This window comes from Typopeltis vanoorti, chromosome 20 (genome assembly GCF_054136105.1).
Source record: "Typopeltis vanoorti isolate ZY-2024b chromosome 20, IOZ_Tvanoo_1.0, whole genome shotgun sequence".
Lineage (NCBI taxonomy): Eukaryota > Metazoa > Arthropoda > Arachnida > Uropygi > Thelyphonidae > Typopeltis > Typopeltis vanoorti.
In genome coordinates, this window is record NC_143568.1 from 70,176,295 (window position 1) to 70,194,010 (window position 17,716).

General features: G+C 37.5%; 1 protein-coding gene across 6 annotated transcripts in view; it reads right to left on the reverse strand.

Moving 5' to 3' along the window:
* Positions 1-17,716, reverse strand: part of LOC150095552 (uncharacterized) — a 486,687-nt gene that overhangs the window by 30,385 nt on the left and 438,586 nt on the right. For all 6 annotated transcript variants that reach the window (XM_090410226.1, XM_090410229.1, XM_090410228.1 and 3 more), the window contains one exon: positions 753-843. In XM_090410226.1, coding sequence (XP_090266352.1) covers positions 753-843 — 91 coding nt within the window. The remainder of the gene's footprint in view (positions 1-752; positions 844-17,716) is intronic.

Consider the following 17,716-nt stretch of genomic DNA (forward strand, 5'->3'; position numbering starts at 1 on the left):
GATAAGATAATGGAAATTTATATTGTTTAAACAGTATAAATTAAATGTTTGTTTGCCTTCTCACCTATACAAAAAGTCTACTGCATTCACCAAATCAACCTTATTCTCTTATCAAGAGATCGTGAGTATACAAATTTTTTTGTGCATGTACTATTGGGCAGAGTGGATGATCTGGATTGACCCACACGAAAGAACATGCCAAAGTCATGGAAAAACAGTGAACACAAGTTAGGATTGGCATTTTATATAACCAGAAAAAAAAAAAAAAAAAAATTCAAGTTGGCAATTTGCAGGAATGCCATATTTTGAATTCAACAACTGTGTATATAGGTTTAAAGAAGCCAACGAAATGCTATGTTGTCTAACCCACTATAACAAAAACTAAGGTATTATTTTCATATATGAACTTTGGTCATTGTAAATAAAAAAATTGAAGAGTTGTGAATTAGATAATACTATAGTTGTTATAGAATACAACACAATGATGAGCCACGTATCTGACATCTCAGTGCTCTATTCACCCTCTAGTTTAAGTTTATTCTATGTATGACAATTGTCACTTTACAAATTACTCTGTTACAAACTTTTTTAAAAAATTCAGAATTTATCCTAAAGATGTACACAAAAAGTTGTAGGAAACTGGTTGATTACACAATTTTCTTGATGTTGTTTCTTATTTGTGGTTGCTACCAGATAAACCATAAACAAATTAGTTATTGAAATCATCAAGTATAAAATAACAAGTTCCTTACCTGCAGGTATCAAAAAGGTATCATGTTTCTCTAGAGTCCATGTTGTGTTATGTATCTGAACCTCTATATGGCCCTCAAGAACAATAAATATCTTCAAAAAAGGGGAAAAAAAATTAATACTTACTTCACAATTACATCCCCATTTCTAATAATTTTTATATTTAAATGTGTTTCCCATTTCATGATTTATTTGTATGTTTATACACCTTTTTAGTACAAATTTTCAAATAATTTTAGATTATTTACAAGAAAATAAATTAAAGATGCCAAGAAATTATATTCTTGGTTTCATCCTTTATCCAAGTGTAAGCAAACAAAGTTTGTGTATGAAGTAACTTCACAACTGGGCTACTTGTATGTAGAGGCTAATGACTTCACATCAATTACCTTAGTATTCCATGATGCAACGCACATATCCTTACGGACATGTATAATGTTATGCATTATGGGAAGGGCCACTACCCAGACTGGTTTCGACCATTACTGAGGTCTCATCAGTGCAAGCCAGACCTATAAGTGATACCAAGGTTGAAGTAATGCAGAAGTCATATTTCCATATACAAGTAGTCAAAAGGTGTCGCACCTTATTACTAAAATACTCTGGATTAGAGGTAGATGTTGAATAGCATTATGGGATGCTAAGGCAATTGATGTGAAGTCATTAGCCTTTATATATAAGTAGCCCAGTCATGAAGTGACTTCATGTGCAAACTTTGTTTGCTTACATTTGGATAAAGGATGAAACCAAGAATATAATTTCTTGGCATCTTTAATTTATAGCATAACCAAGTGAAAAAACTTTCAACATCTTTTACAAGAATTACATTATCTTTTATCTTAGTATACCTCATTAATTTATACTGAGGATGCATGACTTATGCATGCAGGTAATCAGAGCCAAGTATCCTTAATATCTGAAAGTTTTTATATTACAGTTAACTCTTAGCAAGCAAACTCATAAGGATGCAAGGAATAGTCTGTTATAGCAGACAGGTTGCTGCAGTGCATTTATTTTAGCATAGTAGGGCTTATAGGGATTTGGTCAGAAATTCTCAACAGTAACATACATTTTTTGATTTGTGTGATTTGTTCAGACAAGGTTTTTAAAATCATTTTATTTCAAACTTTATAATGATTTTAAATTGCTTTACAGAATTGTAGGTTTTATTATTATTATCATTTTTTTATTATATCAGCAGAAAGTTAATGTAAAAAGCGAAGGAAAATACACTTTCATAGGAGTCCTGTTCAATTAATGGTAAAGGATGAATTTCTAATAGGCATTCAAATGATATGATTTGAAGTTTTTATTCGTTTTTTTATAATTAAGTAAAAGAGAAGTTAACTACTTCTCTATTATATGTTACTGCTACATGCAGCATTAAATTATATATATTTAAAAATAAAAAATAAAATTAAAAGAGTATAACTTTAGAATTATCACTAGGGTATAAATATACAAATATGGTTTAAATAAGTTGAAAATGTAAAACATTTTTACATTGGCAGAAATACAGTGAAGAGAATTTTTTTATAACTTAAAAAAAAATGAAATAACTGTTATTGATTATGTTAACATAATTATTATATCCAGCCTTCCATCATCTTAGCGTAATTTTTATTTCCAACCATCCATTAGAAGAATTTAGGTAAGTCACAGAAGCAGGAACTCCACAAATTAATCCAGTTCCTATTCTCTACAAAGATAATTTACGTAATACCAATATTAAAATGCATTCTTGAGATCAATTTTATGTTTTTGAATCATAAACTAGACCAGTGTTCAAAAAACTACCAGATGCACTACATACATTAAGCTGACATTACTGTGGCTTGACAACTCCAATACATAATAATACAGTACTCCTTCTTTTCACATACTATGTGTACTCAAGTGGTTAAGGAGAAAGATGTTATGTATTTCTTGAGCAGCTGGAGGTTATAGTATATAGTAGAAAATAGGACGTCTACTGCAGACAATAGAGGTGGACAGGATGAAAAATTGGTTTGGTAAGTATGAAGCTAAATTCTGTACTGATGTTGGCTCATAGCGTGTATTTTGAATGGTTCAAGGAATGTAAAGGATGATGGCCAGTTCAGTGGACCAGCAAACGTGAAAATATCTATAAAAATGAATGTTTATAAGAAAGTGACTGAAATGAATATGAGAAAGAAAGGTTGGCTGTTAATCAGATTGCCATCTTTTGGGCAGCAGAAACATTTTTAGGCATGCCATTATCCAGAAGATGTATTTTGTTATATTACTATTAGAAAAGTATTCCAAGGTTGAGATGATTTGGGATTAAGAAGTGATGTTTTGCATGTAAAAGGACATCAAGTTTTATGGAGGCTGAGAAGGGTATGAATATGATGCATTTGTGCCAGAAATGAAAGTCAGTACAAGAACAGAAATATAACCATGTCTTCAGATTATTATTATTATTATTATTATTATTCAGGCCTCCAAGGAGTCAAAAGACTCATCGAGGGAGGTCCTTCCTAAGACATAAAGTCTGTCAAGACTCATCGAGGGGAGGTCCCCCCCTGAGAAACACAAAGTTTATCATACCACTCTTTAAAGTCACTGACCGTTCTCGCTCCCACCACTCCATCAGGCAATGCATTCCACGGCTCAACCACCCTCCACACAAAGAAACCACTCCTTACCCTCTTGCTCACAGTTTCCTTTCGTAACTTCCAGGGATGGCCTCTTGTCATCACTCCTTCCCGCTGATCAACCAAGCGAAAGAACTCCCCAGTGTCAACCCTGTAACCACCTCTCAACAGTTTAAAAGTCTCAATCATATCACCTCTCCTTCTTCTATCCGCCAAACTCTGCAGTCCACATTCTCTCAGCCGATCCTCATAACTATCCTGGTACAGTCCTGAAACCATCTTTGTCATCCGTCTTTGTATCCTTTCCACAGTTAATTTATCCCCTTCAAATCCTGGGGACCAAATCTGAGAACAATAGTCCAAGTGTGGTCTGATCAGAGACTTATACAACGGAATGATAACCCTCTTATCTCTGCAGGTCAGTGTCCTTCTCATAATAGCAGCAATCCTCTGTGTTACCTTCACCACCTTTGCAATATGTCCCCTAAACTTCAGGTTTCTATCAATCATCAACCCCAGATCTCTTGTCTCCCCTACTTCCTCCAGTATAACTCCTCCCATAGAGTATGCAGCATCCCATCGATGTTTCCCAAACCTCAAGACCTTACATTTTGCTGCATTAAACTGACACCCCCATTCATTTGCCCATCTATCTAGCTTATTTAAATCCTCTTGCAGGGCTACCACATCTGCGCTATTACTAATAATCCTTCCCAGCTTCGCATCATCCGCAAACAACTGAATATCCCCCTGCAATCCACTGGCTATGTCATTGATATAAAGGTTAAACAATATAGGTCCTAGTACTGAGCCCTGTGGGACCCCACTTGTAACCCTCTGCCTCCTGGAAATTGCTCCACCATACACAACTCTCTGATACCTATCAGACAGCCAATCCTGAATCCAGTTGACCAATCTGACATCCAGACCCATGTGCTGCAACTTAAATATCAGCTTATCATGTGGCACCCTGTCAAATGCCTTCGCCAAGTCTAAGAAAATTGCAGTATATGCCTTTCCCTCATCTAATGCTCTTGTAACTTTATTATAAAAGGCTAGCATATTGCTAAAACAAGAGCGTCCTTTCACAAATCCATGTTGATTCTCACAGATAACATTACCCTCATCTGCCCAATGCTGTACACGGTCCCTCACTACTTTCTCCAAGATCTTAACAACTACTGATGACACACAGACTGGCCTATAATTAGACACTTCCAGTCTGTTACCACCCTTATGCAATGGCACTATCTTACCTTCCTTCCATTCCCTGGGCACCTTTGCCAAAGCCAGACTTTCATTGTAAAGCCAGGTTAAAGGTATTGTCAATTCGCTAGCACATTCTCTCAAAACTCGTGGCGAAATACCATCCAGTCCCACAGCTTTACTGACATCCAGAGTACTCAGTATCTGAAACACACTCTCCTCCTGTACCTCCAGACCTCGTACCAGTCCTATCCCTCTAGCATTAAAACTGACTCCTCTAGGATGAAATACTCCAATAAAGTGTTCATTGAACAATTCCACTATGTCCTCTGCATCAGTCACGCTATTCCCATTTTTATCCCACAATATCATTCTTCCACAGTCATTTCTCCTCCTACTGGCCACATAGCTAAAAAATTCCCTAGGATTTTCTTTGGATCTTAGGGCCAATCTCCTCTCATATTCCAGTTTCGCTTTCCTTACCACACGAGTCACTCTTCTGGCCTGTGTCTTATATTCTTCACCCATCCTCTCTTCACCTGTCTCCTTATATCTCTTCCATAGCCTCTTTTTCGCATGCAGTTCCTGTTTAATGTTGTTTGTCATCCACTTTACTCCAAATTGCGCCCTCTTCTTCACTCGTGGTATACAGCTTACCATTGCTGATAACAAATATTCTTTCACAATTTCCCATGCACTGGTGATATCCCGGCCGTCCAATTCCTCCCTCCATGAAACTTCCCGAAGTTGACGTCTAAGACTATTATAATCACCTGCCTTATAATTCCACATAAGTTCCCGTCTCTTTGATACTCCTGCATGTCTATTCATTTTCCATGTCAACACCATATGGTCACTCTCTCCAACTGGTGGGAGAGACGTCAACTCAGTTATTATCAACTCTTCTGATGCTATAACCAAATCCAAAATTTTTGAACCTCTTGTTCCCTCTGTTACATGTTGCCTAAGACATTTGTCCCTCAAGAATTCTAGAAATTCCATTCCCCTATTGTTACATGCATCTTCCTCTCTCCAATTTATACTACTGAAGTTAAAATCTCCCATAACAATCATTCTTCTTGCACTTGCCAAACTTAGCTGTCTAAACATCTCCTGGTTCCCATCCTCTGTGCTCCTGGGTCTGTAGCAACACCCCACTAAATATCCTGTCTTGCCTACCTCTACCTCACACCATACGCTCTCAAAATCATTTGTCTCACTTCCTTCCAAATTCTCCACTCTTAGAGGACATAGGTCATCACTTATCATAAGCAGCACCCCACCACCACGCTTTCCCCTCCTATCCTGACGAAAAATGCTATACCCAGCGACTTCTATTCCTGTTTTTATATTCCCTTCTGTCAACCACGTCTCAGTGATCGCAATAATTTTTGGCCAGGCTGATGCTATCTGCGCCACCAATTCCTCTCCCTTATTCCGGATACTCCTGGCATTAGTATACAGCATACAAATGCCATTGTTTCTATACCCAGACAAAGTTCTGGGTTTTGGTAGCACTGAAGTTATTAAGCTTCACACTACTGAAGATCAAAGAAAGGGATGTGAACTGAAGCTGTTTTTGATTAGAAATAAGACAAAGTTCTGGGTTTTGGTAGCACTGAAGTTATTAAGCTTCACACTACTGAAGAACGTTTAAAACAATCAGCATAATGCGAGATAATGAAGCTTACCTTTCTCATGGAAAGGCTTACACACTGGTTATGTATTTTTACTAAATAGCTTAAGGAAATTACAATGTATACTAGGATATACATTAAAATAAATTTTAACACACTTATAATATTTCAACAACGTCACGTTGCCATTTTCACAGGAACTTAAAAACAAGACACGTGCACGCAAGCACAACAAACAGTAAATGAGGACAAAGCAGGAAGCTATTCTATCTCCTAAAAGTCCTGATGGTACCCCCCAGCAGGTAATGTTGGTATTCTTGGGCGACTGGGCTGAAGGTCTTCTGATGTAGGTTTCCCAAATTTGGGGTAGTCTCATGCACCCAAATTTGTTAGGGTTTGGATTGTTTCTTAGGGCTGAGGCTGATTCCATAAAAAGCCTTTCGTATTTGAATTTACTACGGTGTATTATCGTGGCTTTCTTCCACCATATTCTATGCAGGGTATCCAGCGCATGGGCTGCAAGACCAGAGTGGCTGTATTGGTGAAATCAGATGTAGTCCTTGTGGTCTGAAATTCTGATATTAGCTGTCCTGCCTGTTTGGCCAAAGTAGGACAGCTTACAACTGCAAGGGACTTGGTATACCAGGTAGGTCTAGGGGAGGGGGGGGGGGAGGTTGGTTTTTAGTGGAGCGGATAAGGGATGCCTCGGATATAGGGAATGGTGATGGATTTAAAGTAATCCTTGTTGTGAAGGGAGGGAGGGGAGTTGTGGTTTATTTTTTTTCAATATTTTTTTGGGGGGTAGCCATTGGCTGAGAAAGTTTTGAGAATGTGGTTTAGTTCTGTGGTTAGGGTACTGTCATTTGAACAGATAAGTTTAGCCCTGTTGTGTAGTGTCTTAATGACTCCATATTGTTGTGAGGGGGGGGGGGGATTCTTGGTGAATGTATCTGCCTGTATGGGTGGGTTTTCTATAGACTGAGAAAACCAAGGTTCCATCAGGCTGGCGAGTGACTAGTGTGTCTAAGAAAGGAAGGCAGTTGTTTTTTTCTTCTTCCAGAGTGAATTTGATTCTGGGGTGTTGGTTGTTTAAGTGTATTAGGAAGGAGAGGAGTGCATCGGAGCCATGTGGCCAAATAGCGAACACATCACCAACATAGCGAAGCCATATGATTGGTCTTTGTGGGGAAGAGTTTAAGGCTTTCTCTTCAAAAGTCTCCATATAAAAGTTGGCCAAGGGTGGGGAGAGTGGAGAACCCTGGCTGTCCCCTCTATTTGTTTGTAGAATTTTCCTTGCCAAACAAAATAGCCTGAGTTCATTGTGAACTGAAATAGGGCTGTGATATCAGGAGGAAATTTAGCTTGGATTAGCTCTAAGGATTCTTTGAGTGGGACATTTGTGAATAAGGAGACATTAAAACTGACCCATTACGTCAGTGTGTTTGAGTGTAAGGTTTTCTATGCTGCCTTTGAAGTGGGCTGAGTTTTTTTATGTGTGAAGGTCTGTTGCCAGTATATTGTGTGAGAGCTTTGGCCAAATGTTTAGCTAGTTTGTGGGAGAATTGATGCCATTCTCTATGGGATGTAATGGCACTTTTTCCTTATGTATTTTTGGGAGTCCATAAATACGGGGGGAAGGGGTATGGAGTTAAATGGTTTTAATTTGTTAGTGACTTCTACAGGCGAAGAAGTGACCTTCTTAAGGAGCCTGTGGAGTTTTCTAATTTGTGAGTTGGTGGGATTGTACTCGATAGGGAGGTAAGTAGCCTGATCTAACAATAGAGCATTCAGCTTACCTGTGTAATCCTTTTGGTTAAGCAATACTGTAGCATTCCCTTTATCTGCTTTGGTGATTATTATTTTCTTGTTTTTCTTTAATTCTAGTAGAGATTTAATTTCCTTACTGGGCATGTTAGTTTTTGGTGGTTTTGCTTTGGTCAAAACACAAGCCACATCCAGTCTAATATTGTTGGTGATGTGGTTTGGAAGGTGTTCGTATCCTGCGTTCAATTCGTATCATAATATCTTCAGCAGGTATTCTTCTGGACGCAATGTGCGAAGTTGTGGCCACGTGAGAGAGCGTCGAGTGCTTTAGGTTTCACACTAACTGATGAAAGGTTGACTACCGTTTCGGTAGGAAGTTGTGGTTTCGAGTTTGAGTTCTTTTTTTTTTTGGGGGGGGGGGGGGGGAATCTGGGAAACCTACATCAAAAGACCTTCAGCCCAGTCATCCAAGAATGCCAACATTGCCCGCTAGTGGGCACCATCAGGACTTTTAGGAGATAGAATAGCTCCTGCTTCGTCCTCATTTACTGTTTGTTGTGCTTGCTTGCACGTGTCTTGTTTTTAAGTTCCTATGAAAATGGCAACGTGGCGTTGCTGAAATAATGGAAGTGTATTAAAATTTATTTTAATGTATATCCTAGTATACGTTGTCATTTCCTATTTAGTAAAAATGAAGCTAACCATATAATAATTATGCATTAACTAACATTACTAAACATGCTCACACTGGGCAGGGGCAAATTATTTCATGCTGCACTTGACCATGAAGCAGGGATTTATTGAAGAATTTATTATTTATTGAATGGAAGACTGTTGTTGTTTTCCTTTTCTAAGGTGTACTGGATCCTGGAATCTTGATTGTTTAGATGTGTTAAGAAATTGTGGAACATATTCTAGCAATGTGGCCAAGTGAACACATCATCTACGTAATGTAGCCAGACAGTGGGTTTTTGTGGGGCAGAGTTCAAGGTTTTTCTTCAAAGGTTTCCAAGAAGATGTTGGGTGGGGGGGGGGGAAGAGAAAGTGGAGAATCTAGAGTTATCTAGACCCCCCCCAGATATATGGATTACAAAAAATCCATAAACAAAATGTGTCATTACCTCTCATTGTGGATCATATATTAATTCACCCACATACAAATTACCCAAACATTTAGGCAAAGTGTTCACACATAAAAAATTCCGACCACTTTAAAGCAAGTATGGAAAACCTCACACTCCAACAGACCGATATAATGGTCAGCTTTGATGTCTCCACTTTATTCACTAATGTCCCACTCAAAGATATCGTAGATCTATTCAAGCCATATTTTCTCATGATATCTCAACCCTGTTTCAGTTCACCATGAATTCAGGCTATTTCGTTGGGCAAGGAAAATTCTACAAACAGACAGAGGAAACAGATATGGATTCTCCACTTTCTTCCCCTTTCCCTGGCCAACTTTCATGGAGACCTTTGAAGAAAATGCCTTAAACTCTGCCTCACATAAACCCACTGTCTGGCTATGATACATAAATGATGATCTGTTCTCCATTTGGCCACATGACTTGGATACACTCCACAATTTCTTAACACACATCTAAACAATCAACATACCTTAGAAAAGGAAAACAACAACAATCTCCCATTCCTAGACACTGATTACATGCCAGCTTGGTGAAGATACATTTACCAGCAGTCACCCCCCCCCCCCCATAACATATATGGGATTATAACAACTCTATTATAATAAGGCAAAATTAATTAGTTCTGATAACAGTGCCTTAACTACTAAACTTGACCACATCCTCACCATTTTCTTAGTCCAATGGTTACAACCCACAAAAATCCAAAAACTATTAAAATTCTGTTAACCACAACTTCCCCTTCCCCCCCTTTCAGAAGCAGAGATTACTCAAGACTTATCACCATCCCATATGTTGGTTGTTTGGTAGAGCCTCTGCTACTAATGGCTCAGTTAAGTAAGTTTGAGCACGATTAGTAGTTGGAAGGGGACCAATCGTTCGATGCTGTTGGCACACTCTCCCTCGATGAGTCTTTGGACTCCCTGGAGGTGTCAAATAATAATAATATATATGGGACACATCCGAAAAATTGACAAATATCCTAAAAAAATACAACCTTACAACCACTTACAGACCACAAAAGAAATTGGCATCTCTTATTCACTCCACCAAAAACCAGCCACAATCACTAGACCTACCAAGTCTACAGGGCCCTTGAAGTTGCAACCTGTCCTACTATGGCCAAACAGGCAGGACAGCCAATATCACAATTTCTGAATGCAAGGACTACACCGGTTCCATCAATACAGCAACTCAGAACTTGCTGACCATGCTTTAGACACCCACCACAGGATAAGCTGGAAGAAGGACACTCTATTACACTGCAGCAAATATAGGTACAAAAGGCTATTCCTCAAATCTGCCTCAGAACTGAACAACTTTCCAAACCTCAACAAATTTGGGTGTATGAGGCTGCCCCAAATTTGGGAAGCATGTCCTAAGATCTTTATCCCAGTGGCTAAGCCTACCCAATTCAGCCCACTGGGGGGGGGGGGGAAAGCATTTAGGACTCTAGGCACTTTCCTTTCTTCAGCCTCATTTGCCTAGTGTTAGTGCCTGCATGCACATTTCCTGATGATGGCAATGTAACAGTGCCAAAATATAGGAAAATATTAATTAAAGTTTTTATAATTAATATTTCAGTATATTTCATAGCTATATTCATATCAAGATTCTGTAATATCCTATGTTATCTCCACTTTATCTAACTCTATTTTCACATTGGCCAGGATTCTCTTGTTACTGCAATATTACTTACCTGGATGATATACCCATGCAAAGTGATCATTAGTAATTTATAATTTATTTTTATTATTTATAAAATTTTTATAATTAATATTTTAGTATATGTTGTTATTTCTGGAAAAACAATAGTTATGAGTAATTAATGTATAAGCCTATCTACCAGATTACAGTTATTGGATTGAATGTCATATCAGCTTGTATATTATAACAATGTGCTAGGAAATTGGCAGTGCTTTTGCCTAGACTGTTTAATCTAAGTCACAGCTCTAGGTGGGTCCCAAGGGAGTGAAAAGAGGGGAAAATATAATCACTGCATAAAGGAGGCTCCAAAACTGTGGGAACAAATTATCAACCAATTAGCATCTCAAGAGTGGTGGTTAAGGTATTAGAGAAGTAGGTTAATGGAAAAATCCAGGAAGGGGATACTATACAGGTAGCATCACGGTTTTGTGAAGGGCAGGTCATGCCTCAGTAACCCTCACTTTTTTATATAATAAAGTGACTGTTTAATTGGATAAAGGTAATGACTACACAATGATACTGGTGGACTTTACAAAGGCATTTGACAGGATATCACATGGGATACTGTTATATAAACTGAAGCAAATGAAGATGGATATGAAATTAGTGTGTGGATAAGAGTGTGACTGATGGATGGACATCAAACAGTAGGTTATTGAGGAGCAGAATCCAGGCAAAGGGGTGTGGCTTGCAGTGTGCTCAGGGTTCTTTATTTGGGGCACTGCTATTTAATATGTATTAATAATAAAGGAGAGGATCTGAGGGGAAATATTTTGTCGTTTGCTGAAGATGCAAAATTGAGTGGAGCAGCAGTTATCAAAGATGATCTAGAAATCATGCAAATAATTTAAACAGACTGGCAATGTGGACAAAGGAGAATGGCTATCAGTTAAATGTGGCAAAATGTAATGCAACTAGAGCTATTTTGGGGAGAGCATGCAAGTTAGTGAGTGTAGACATTAATGATCGTACCTAATGTATAGTTAATGCGCGCGCACGTGTGTGTGTGTGTGTGTGTCAGAAGTACTTATTCAAAAATTGCAATCCATTTCACAGATAGAAGGAAATGACAATAGAGTGAACCAAAATGTTTTTATTTATTTTTTTTTATAATCATGCTTTTATCTGATGGAAGGAAAACAAATACATAATAAAGTTAATAAAATTATTAACTAAATTTTATGTAATTTCACCTTAGTGAGGCATCTTCACAGGCCTAAAAGTAAGAATATGGATGTGCACATTCAAGAAAGACAACCATATTGAATGCTGGACTATATTAGCATATTGAAATGGGTAGAAAGGCTTATGTGTTGGCAGTTCATGTTCATTTATTTGACAGTTTTTATTCGCAACACAAGAATAACAAGAAAATTATTAATATTTATTTAACTTATTTACTGATATTTCACTGGTATTATATCCATCATCCTCAGAGCACAAAAACCAGTTTATCACAGTATGTGAACAGCAGCAATTTAGTTAACAATGGGACCATTTTAAATGGACAACACAAGAAACCATGTAGACCTATGGTCTGAGTTTTCTGGACCTACGGTCTGAGTGTGATGGAAATAAGGATTGGTAATGCTGATGGACTGCACCTTACTTGCTTTGGTGTCAGAAAGAGCTTTGTTCACCAAGCATGCTAAAGCGCAAAGTTTGGCAAACTTAAGTAATTCAGGTGGATGCAGATGAAGGCTCCAATGAGGCAAGTGAGTGTGAGAATAACCAACAAATGTAGAATCTAGTCTCTCAAACAAAAATATTGAACAGGACAGTCAATTCAGAAATTAAAGGAAGTTGGGGGCCCACAGGAATGCTACAGTTCCTATTTACTAATGCCAGAAGTATCAGGAACAAGAGGAAGGAGTTTTTGGAATTGGTTAGTGCAACTTGGTCAAAAGTTATAGGCATCAGTGAAATGTCACTAACAGCAGATGCTGTAGTTGCAGGGATAGAATGTTTAGGTTTTAGTATTTTCAGGGAAGATACTATTTTATTCTTTTTTGGCTGCAATCGAATTGCAGCCAAAAAATAATAAGCAATAGGCAGGAAGGTGGCAGTTCATTTAAAGCAGTCTGGTGTGAGATCAAGGCCAATAAGACAAAATATACGGTTGGTTGCTGCTATAGGCCAGGTGGTTCCAGGGATGACTTGGAAGACATGCATTAGCAAATTAGTACATTGAGTGCAGGTTGAGCGATTATTATCGGGGACTCTAACTAATGGATATATACGTTGGAAGAAAGAGAGATTACATGGCAGGAAGGAAATGGAATTTATACACCTACTGAGATATTACTTGAGGCAGTATGCGATGAAAGTAACTTGGGTGCAATAGTATGAACCTGGTCACAAGATCAAGCTATAACTAAGGTGGCCACATTGCCTCTGATTGAGTAACCATGAGGTCTTGATTTGGAAGATTGTAAAAAATAAGTAATATTCTATCAGGAAGTGATATGTGTAAAACTGAAAGTCAGGTGATTATGACAAGCTTAGGAGGAAACCTGAAGCCAAGCAATGATGTAAAAATCTTTAAGGAAAGGATGTTAGTAGTGAATGGGAGATGGTTAAGGGGTCATCTAGAGAAAGCAATATAAAATTGTATACCTTAGTTCAAGAGGGTTATTGTCAGATGAATGAGTAACATCATTAAGCTTGGCTGCAGAAAAGAAAAATGTTGTGGAGGGTATAAAAAGGTGACTAGCCTAGGTAAGGAAGGCAAAATCAGATTATGAGAGGAAAATAGCAAGAAGGCTGAGGGAAATCCCAGAGAGTTCTTCCATTACAAAGCAAGTAAGAGAAACAATGACCATGAAAGAATAACCTTAATGAGTGCTGATGGTCACAAGGTTACAGAAGATAAAATAGTTGAGTTACTGACTGACCACTTTGCAAGGGTATATCAACCAACTGAATAATACTGTGACATATGTGACAGAGGCTGATGTGGGAACAGAAGTGGATGAATTGGAAGTTCTTAAGATAATGCAGAATCTCAATAACTATGGCCATATCATGTCGGTTAGGTGTTTCTGTCTTTGGTGTACTTGTGTTGTCTGCTATTGGTCAGAGTCATGACCTAATTTTTATGTTATGGAGCTTCCAACTCTTGGAGATTATGTAGAGTAGGTAGACAGCTTTAATTTAAGTCTCAGCTCTGGGAGTTCCAGGGAAGAAGAAAGAGGACAAAAACAAAGGTTTTAAGACTGCAATAGTATATTATAAACCAATCAGTATTTCAGAAGTTTTGGTAAAAGTACTGGAAAAATTGGTCAAAAAGACAATTGAAAATGAATGGATAAGAATATATTCTATGACAAGTACATGGCTTTGTGAAGGGTCATTCATGCTTTAGTAATTTACTAACTTTTTATAACAGAGTGACAATTGAGTTGGATAAAGTAAATGATTTCACAATGATTCTGCTAGATTTTGCAAATCCACTTGACAGAATACTGAGTAGTCTGTGGAATGCACCTTATGAAAGTGCTTTTATAGAGTTTTATAGAATTGATGTATGGGAAATATTTCAGCACTTGGGTAGAGGACAGAACAAGAGGTCATTCCTGGAAGTTGAGTAAAAGCATGTTTAGTGTGGTGTGAGGGCTAAATTTTTCACTTAGAGAGTTATGAATTAATGGAATGGGCTGTCAGAGTGAGTTGTGAGCACTTTGTCTGTTAATGGGTTCGAGTAGTGTGGACAGTTTGAAACGTTGCGACGTGTCTTTGGACTCAATGGAGCTGCCCATATAATAATAACCAAGGGAAACCCACCTCTCATTATACCAAGAACAGCTCATTGCATCTTCATCTGATTTTTTTTTTGCAAGAAAGAAGCCAGAAAAACCTTTACATAAAATAGAAAGTAATAAGTATCCTATTCGAGATGATATTACTCCACTCATGAGGGAAAAAAAAAAAAAATCAGAATTAGCACTCATCTTGTATCTACCAAACTGCATGGAATCAAGCCTTTATCCAGCCTTCCTGTTTTCATATCCTATTTGCATTGCCTTTGTCTACTATGGTTATTGGTTATTACAATATTTTTATTACTGCATAGCTTTTTTTAAGGCATTGATTTCTTTCTTTTCTTTTCTTTTTTTTTTTTTTGGCATATTGCTTTTGAGAGGTTTGGACTGGATTAAGATGTTAGCTACATCCACAGGAATGTTATTAGCTGGAGGCAGGTCATATTTCGACATTCAATGGATGCCACTGTTTTCACTTTTGGAGCTAGCTTTAATGGAAAAGTTATGGCCACGACTTAACATGCTGACGGCTTCCTCCATTAGGGGCTGCTGATTTTAAATTTACAACAGCACAATCTTGTTGTAATTGCAGGCTTCCCATAGCACTAAAATGTTGGAGGATTTCAAATTTTTCTGGTGCCAGCTTTTGACTTTTTTGAATTCCTTATTAGCTGTTGTTTTAAAGATATTGACAAGGAATGCCCACAATTAAGGTTTTAAAAAATCACACAATTTGTCACGTAAGCACTGATCTGTCAGCGGCAAGATCGGTTCGAAGGCACCAGTTCTCGCCTGATCACTGAAGTTAAGAAAAACCTGTGCCCAGTTGGTATTTGAAAGGGTGACCAAATGGGAACTCTGGGTGCTGCTGGCATTAAATTTTTATGAGAAGAATCTAGCCAAGCAGGCCAAAGGAAATCCCAAAAAGTTCTTTCATTATGTAGCAAGTAAGAGGAAGAATGACTATGGAAGATTAACGTTAATAAGTGATGATGGTCATGAGGAGACAGAAGCAAATAAAATAGTTGAATTACTGAGTGATCACTTTGTAAGGATATATCATCCTAGTGAGGTTACTGCTTTAGCCTATGTGACAGACAATAATGTGGGAAAACAGAGGTGGATGAATTGGAGGTTCTTAGAATATTGCAGAATCTCAATGTAAGTACAGCTGTGGGATTAGATGAGATATCAACTAAGGTTTTGCAAAAATGTGCAAGGGAACTGGCAATGCCTTTGACTAAGCTCTTAAATTTAAGTCTCAGCTCTGGCAGAGTTTGAAGAGAGTGGAATGAAGGTAAAATAATTCTTTTGCATAAGGGAAGTTCTAAGACTGTAGTAGCAAATTATAGACCAATCAGAATCTCGGAAGTGGTAGTAAAAGTACTAGAAAAATTGGTCAAAAAGAGAATTCAAGAATGGTGTGCTAGATATATATGCCTTGTCTTGCAAAGTTTTAATTATGCCTACTTTGTGCAATGGATTATGGTGGGTTTAGTGTATATGGAGAAGGATAACCTTTTTTCCTCTTCGTTTACTTCAACAAGGATATTATGGAAAGGTAATTTTTTGTGCTGTTCTAGTTCCATAGTGAATTTTATATTGGGATGCAAGTTGTTTAGATAATCTTTAAAAGCAATCAGTCCATCTACCGTTCCTGGTCAAATGACGAAAATATCATCGACATAACATAACCAAACTTTTGGTCTTTTATGATAAGTTTATAATGCGTTTGTTTCGAAATTTTCCATAAATAGATTGGCTAGAGCTGGAGAAAGGGAGAAGGGGATCCATGGTAAGTCCTTTTTGTTTTCCCAATATTTGTCTTGAAAAATGAAAAAAGTCTTTTTCATGCAGTATTTTGAAAAGTCCTACAGCATCTGGTGGGAAAAGGTTTCCAAGTAGATCCACTGCCCTCCAAGATGATCAAAAAAAAAATTTTTAATACAGCTCCTACAACTCCCTTAATTAAACAAGATTTCGAGAATGTAATCATGCTACCGTAAGTCAAAAATGTCATGGACAAAGTGGCTATGATGCTCTGCGCGTACAATATAAAAGTGGCTTTTCTACCTTGACAAAAAATATCAAGATTCCTACATCCACCAAATCAACTACATCACCCCATGAAAAAACCAGGCATCTATGAGATTCACTGCTCTTGTGGCATTTGTTATTTAAGCCAGATGGGAAGGTTGGGAGAGATCCACATGTCTGAGCATGTAAAAGACGTGTGAATCAGGTTTAGCATTCCACACAGCCACTACTGGCCATCAAGTACTCTGGCAACAGCTATGACAAGAAATCTGAGCATCACTGTATTCATGGTATTAAAATATTTCAAAACATGTCATATATTGATAATAATTGTTTCACAAGAAAATTTAAGGAAGCCACATAAATGCTAGGATCCCTACACAGGGCAATAAAAATCAAGGCTTGATTTTACATCAACTGTGGTCTGCCTTCATCAAAAATTTAACTGCCATGGACCTAGGATACAGTAATATTGCTAAGATATAGCACACGTGAACCGCAGAACATGACAACAACTAGCAATGTTCCAACACGCATACTGTAATGAATATATCATTTGTATTCGGGTTTCTCAATTATATAACAGTTGTGAAGTTATTAAAAACATCTAATATGTGTAATTAATTGTCAATAAGCTTTTCTTGTGTAAAACTTTTACATGTACTATTACCCCTGATGATGTAAGTCTTACGATGCATGAAACTTGTTCAGGTTTTTTAATTGTTTATTTTTAATAAACTCTTTATATTAATATGTGGTCTCAATACCGAAAACTACCTACAGAAATATTCAGTTGTTTGCTGATGATGTGAAATTAGGTAGAGTAATAGTTAATCAAGGCCATGTGGATTTAAATGCAAGATGATTTAAATAGGCTGTCAGTATGGGCAAAAGTTAATGGGTGTCAGTTTAATGTCGAGAAATGTAAAGTTATGAATTTTGGGATAAATAGATTACAAGCAGCATATCACATTGATGGCACTGTACTCCAGGAAATAGATGAAGCTAGAGATTTAGAGGTTGTGGTAGATAGAGAGTTAATGTTTAGAGGACATATTGCTGAGGTTGCTAAGGTAGCCCAGCTCATAAGA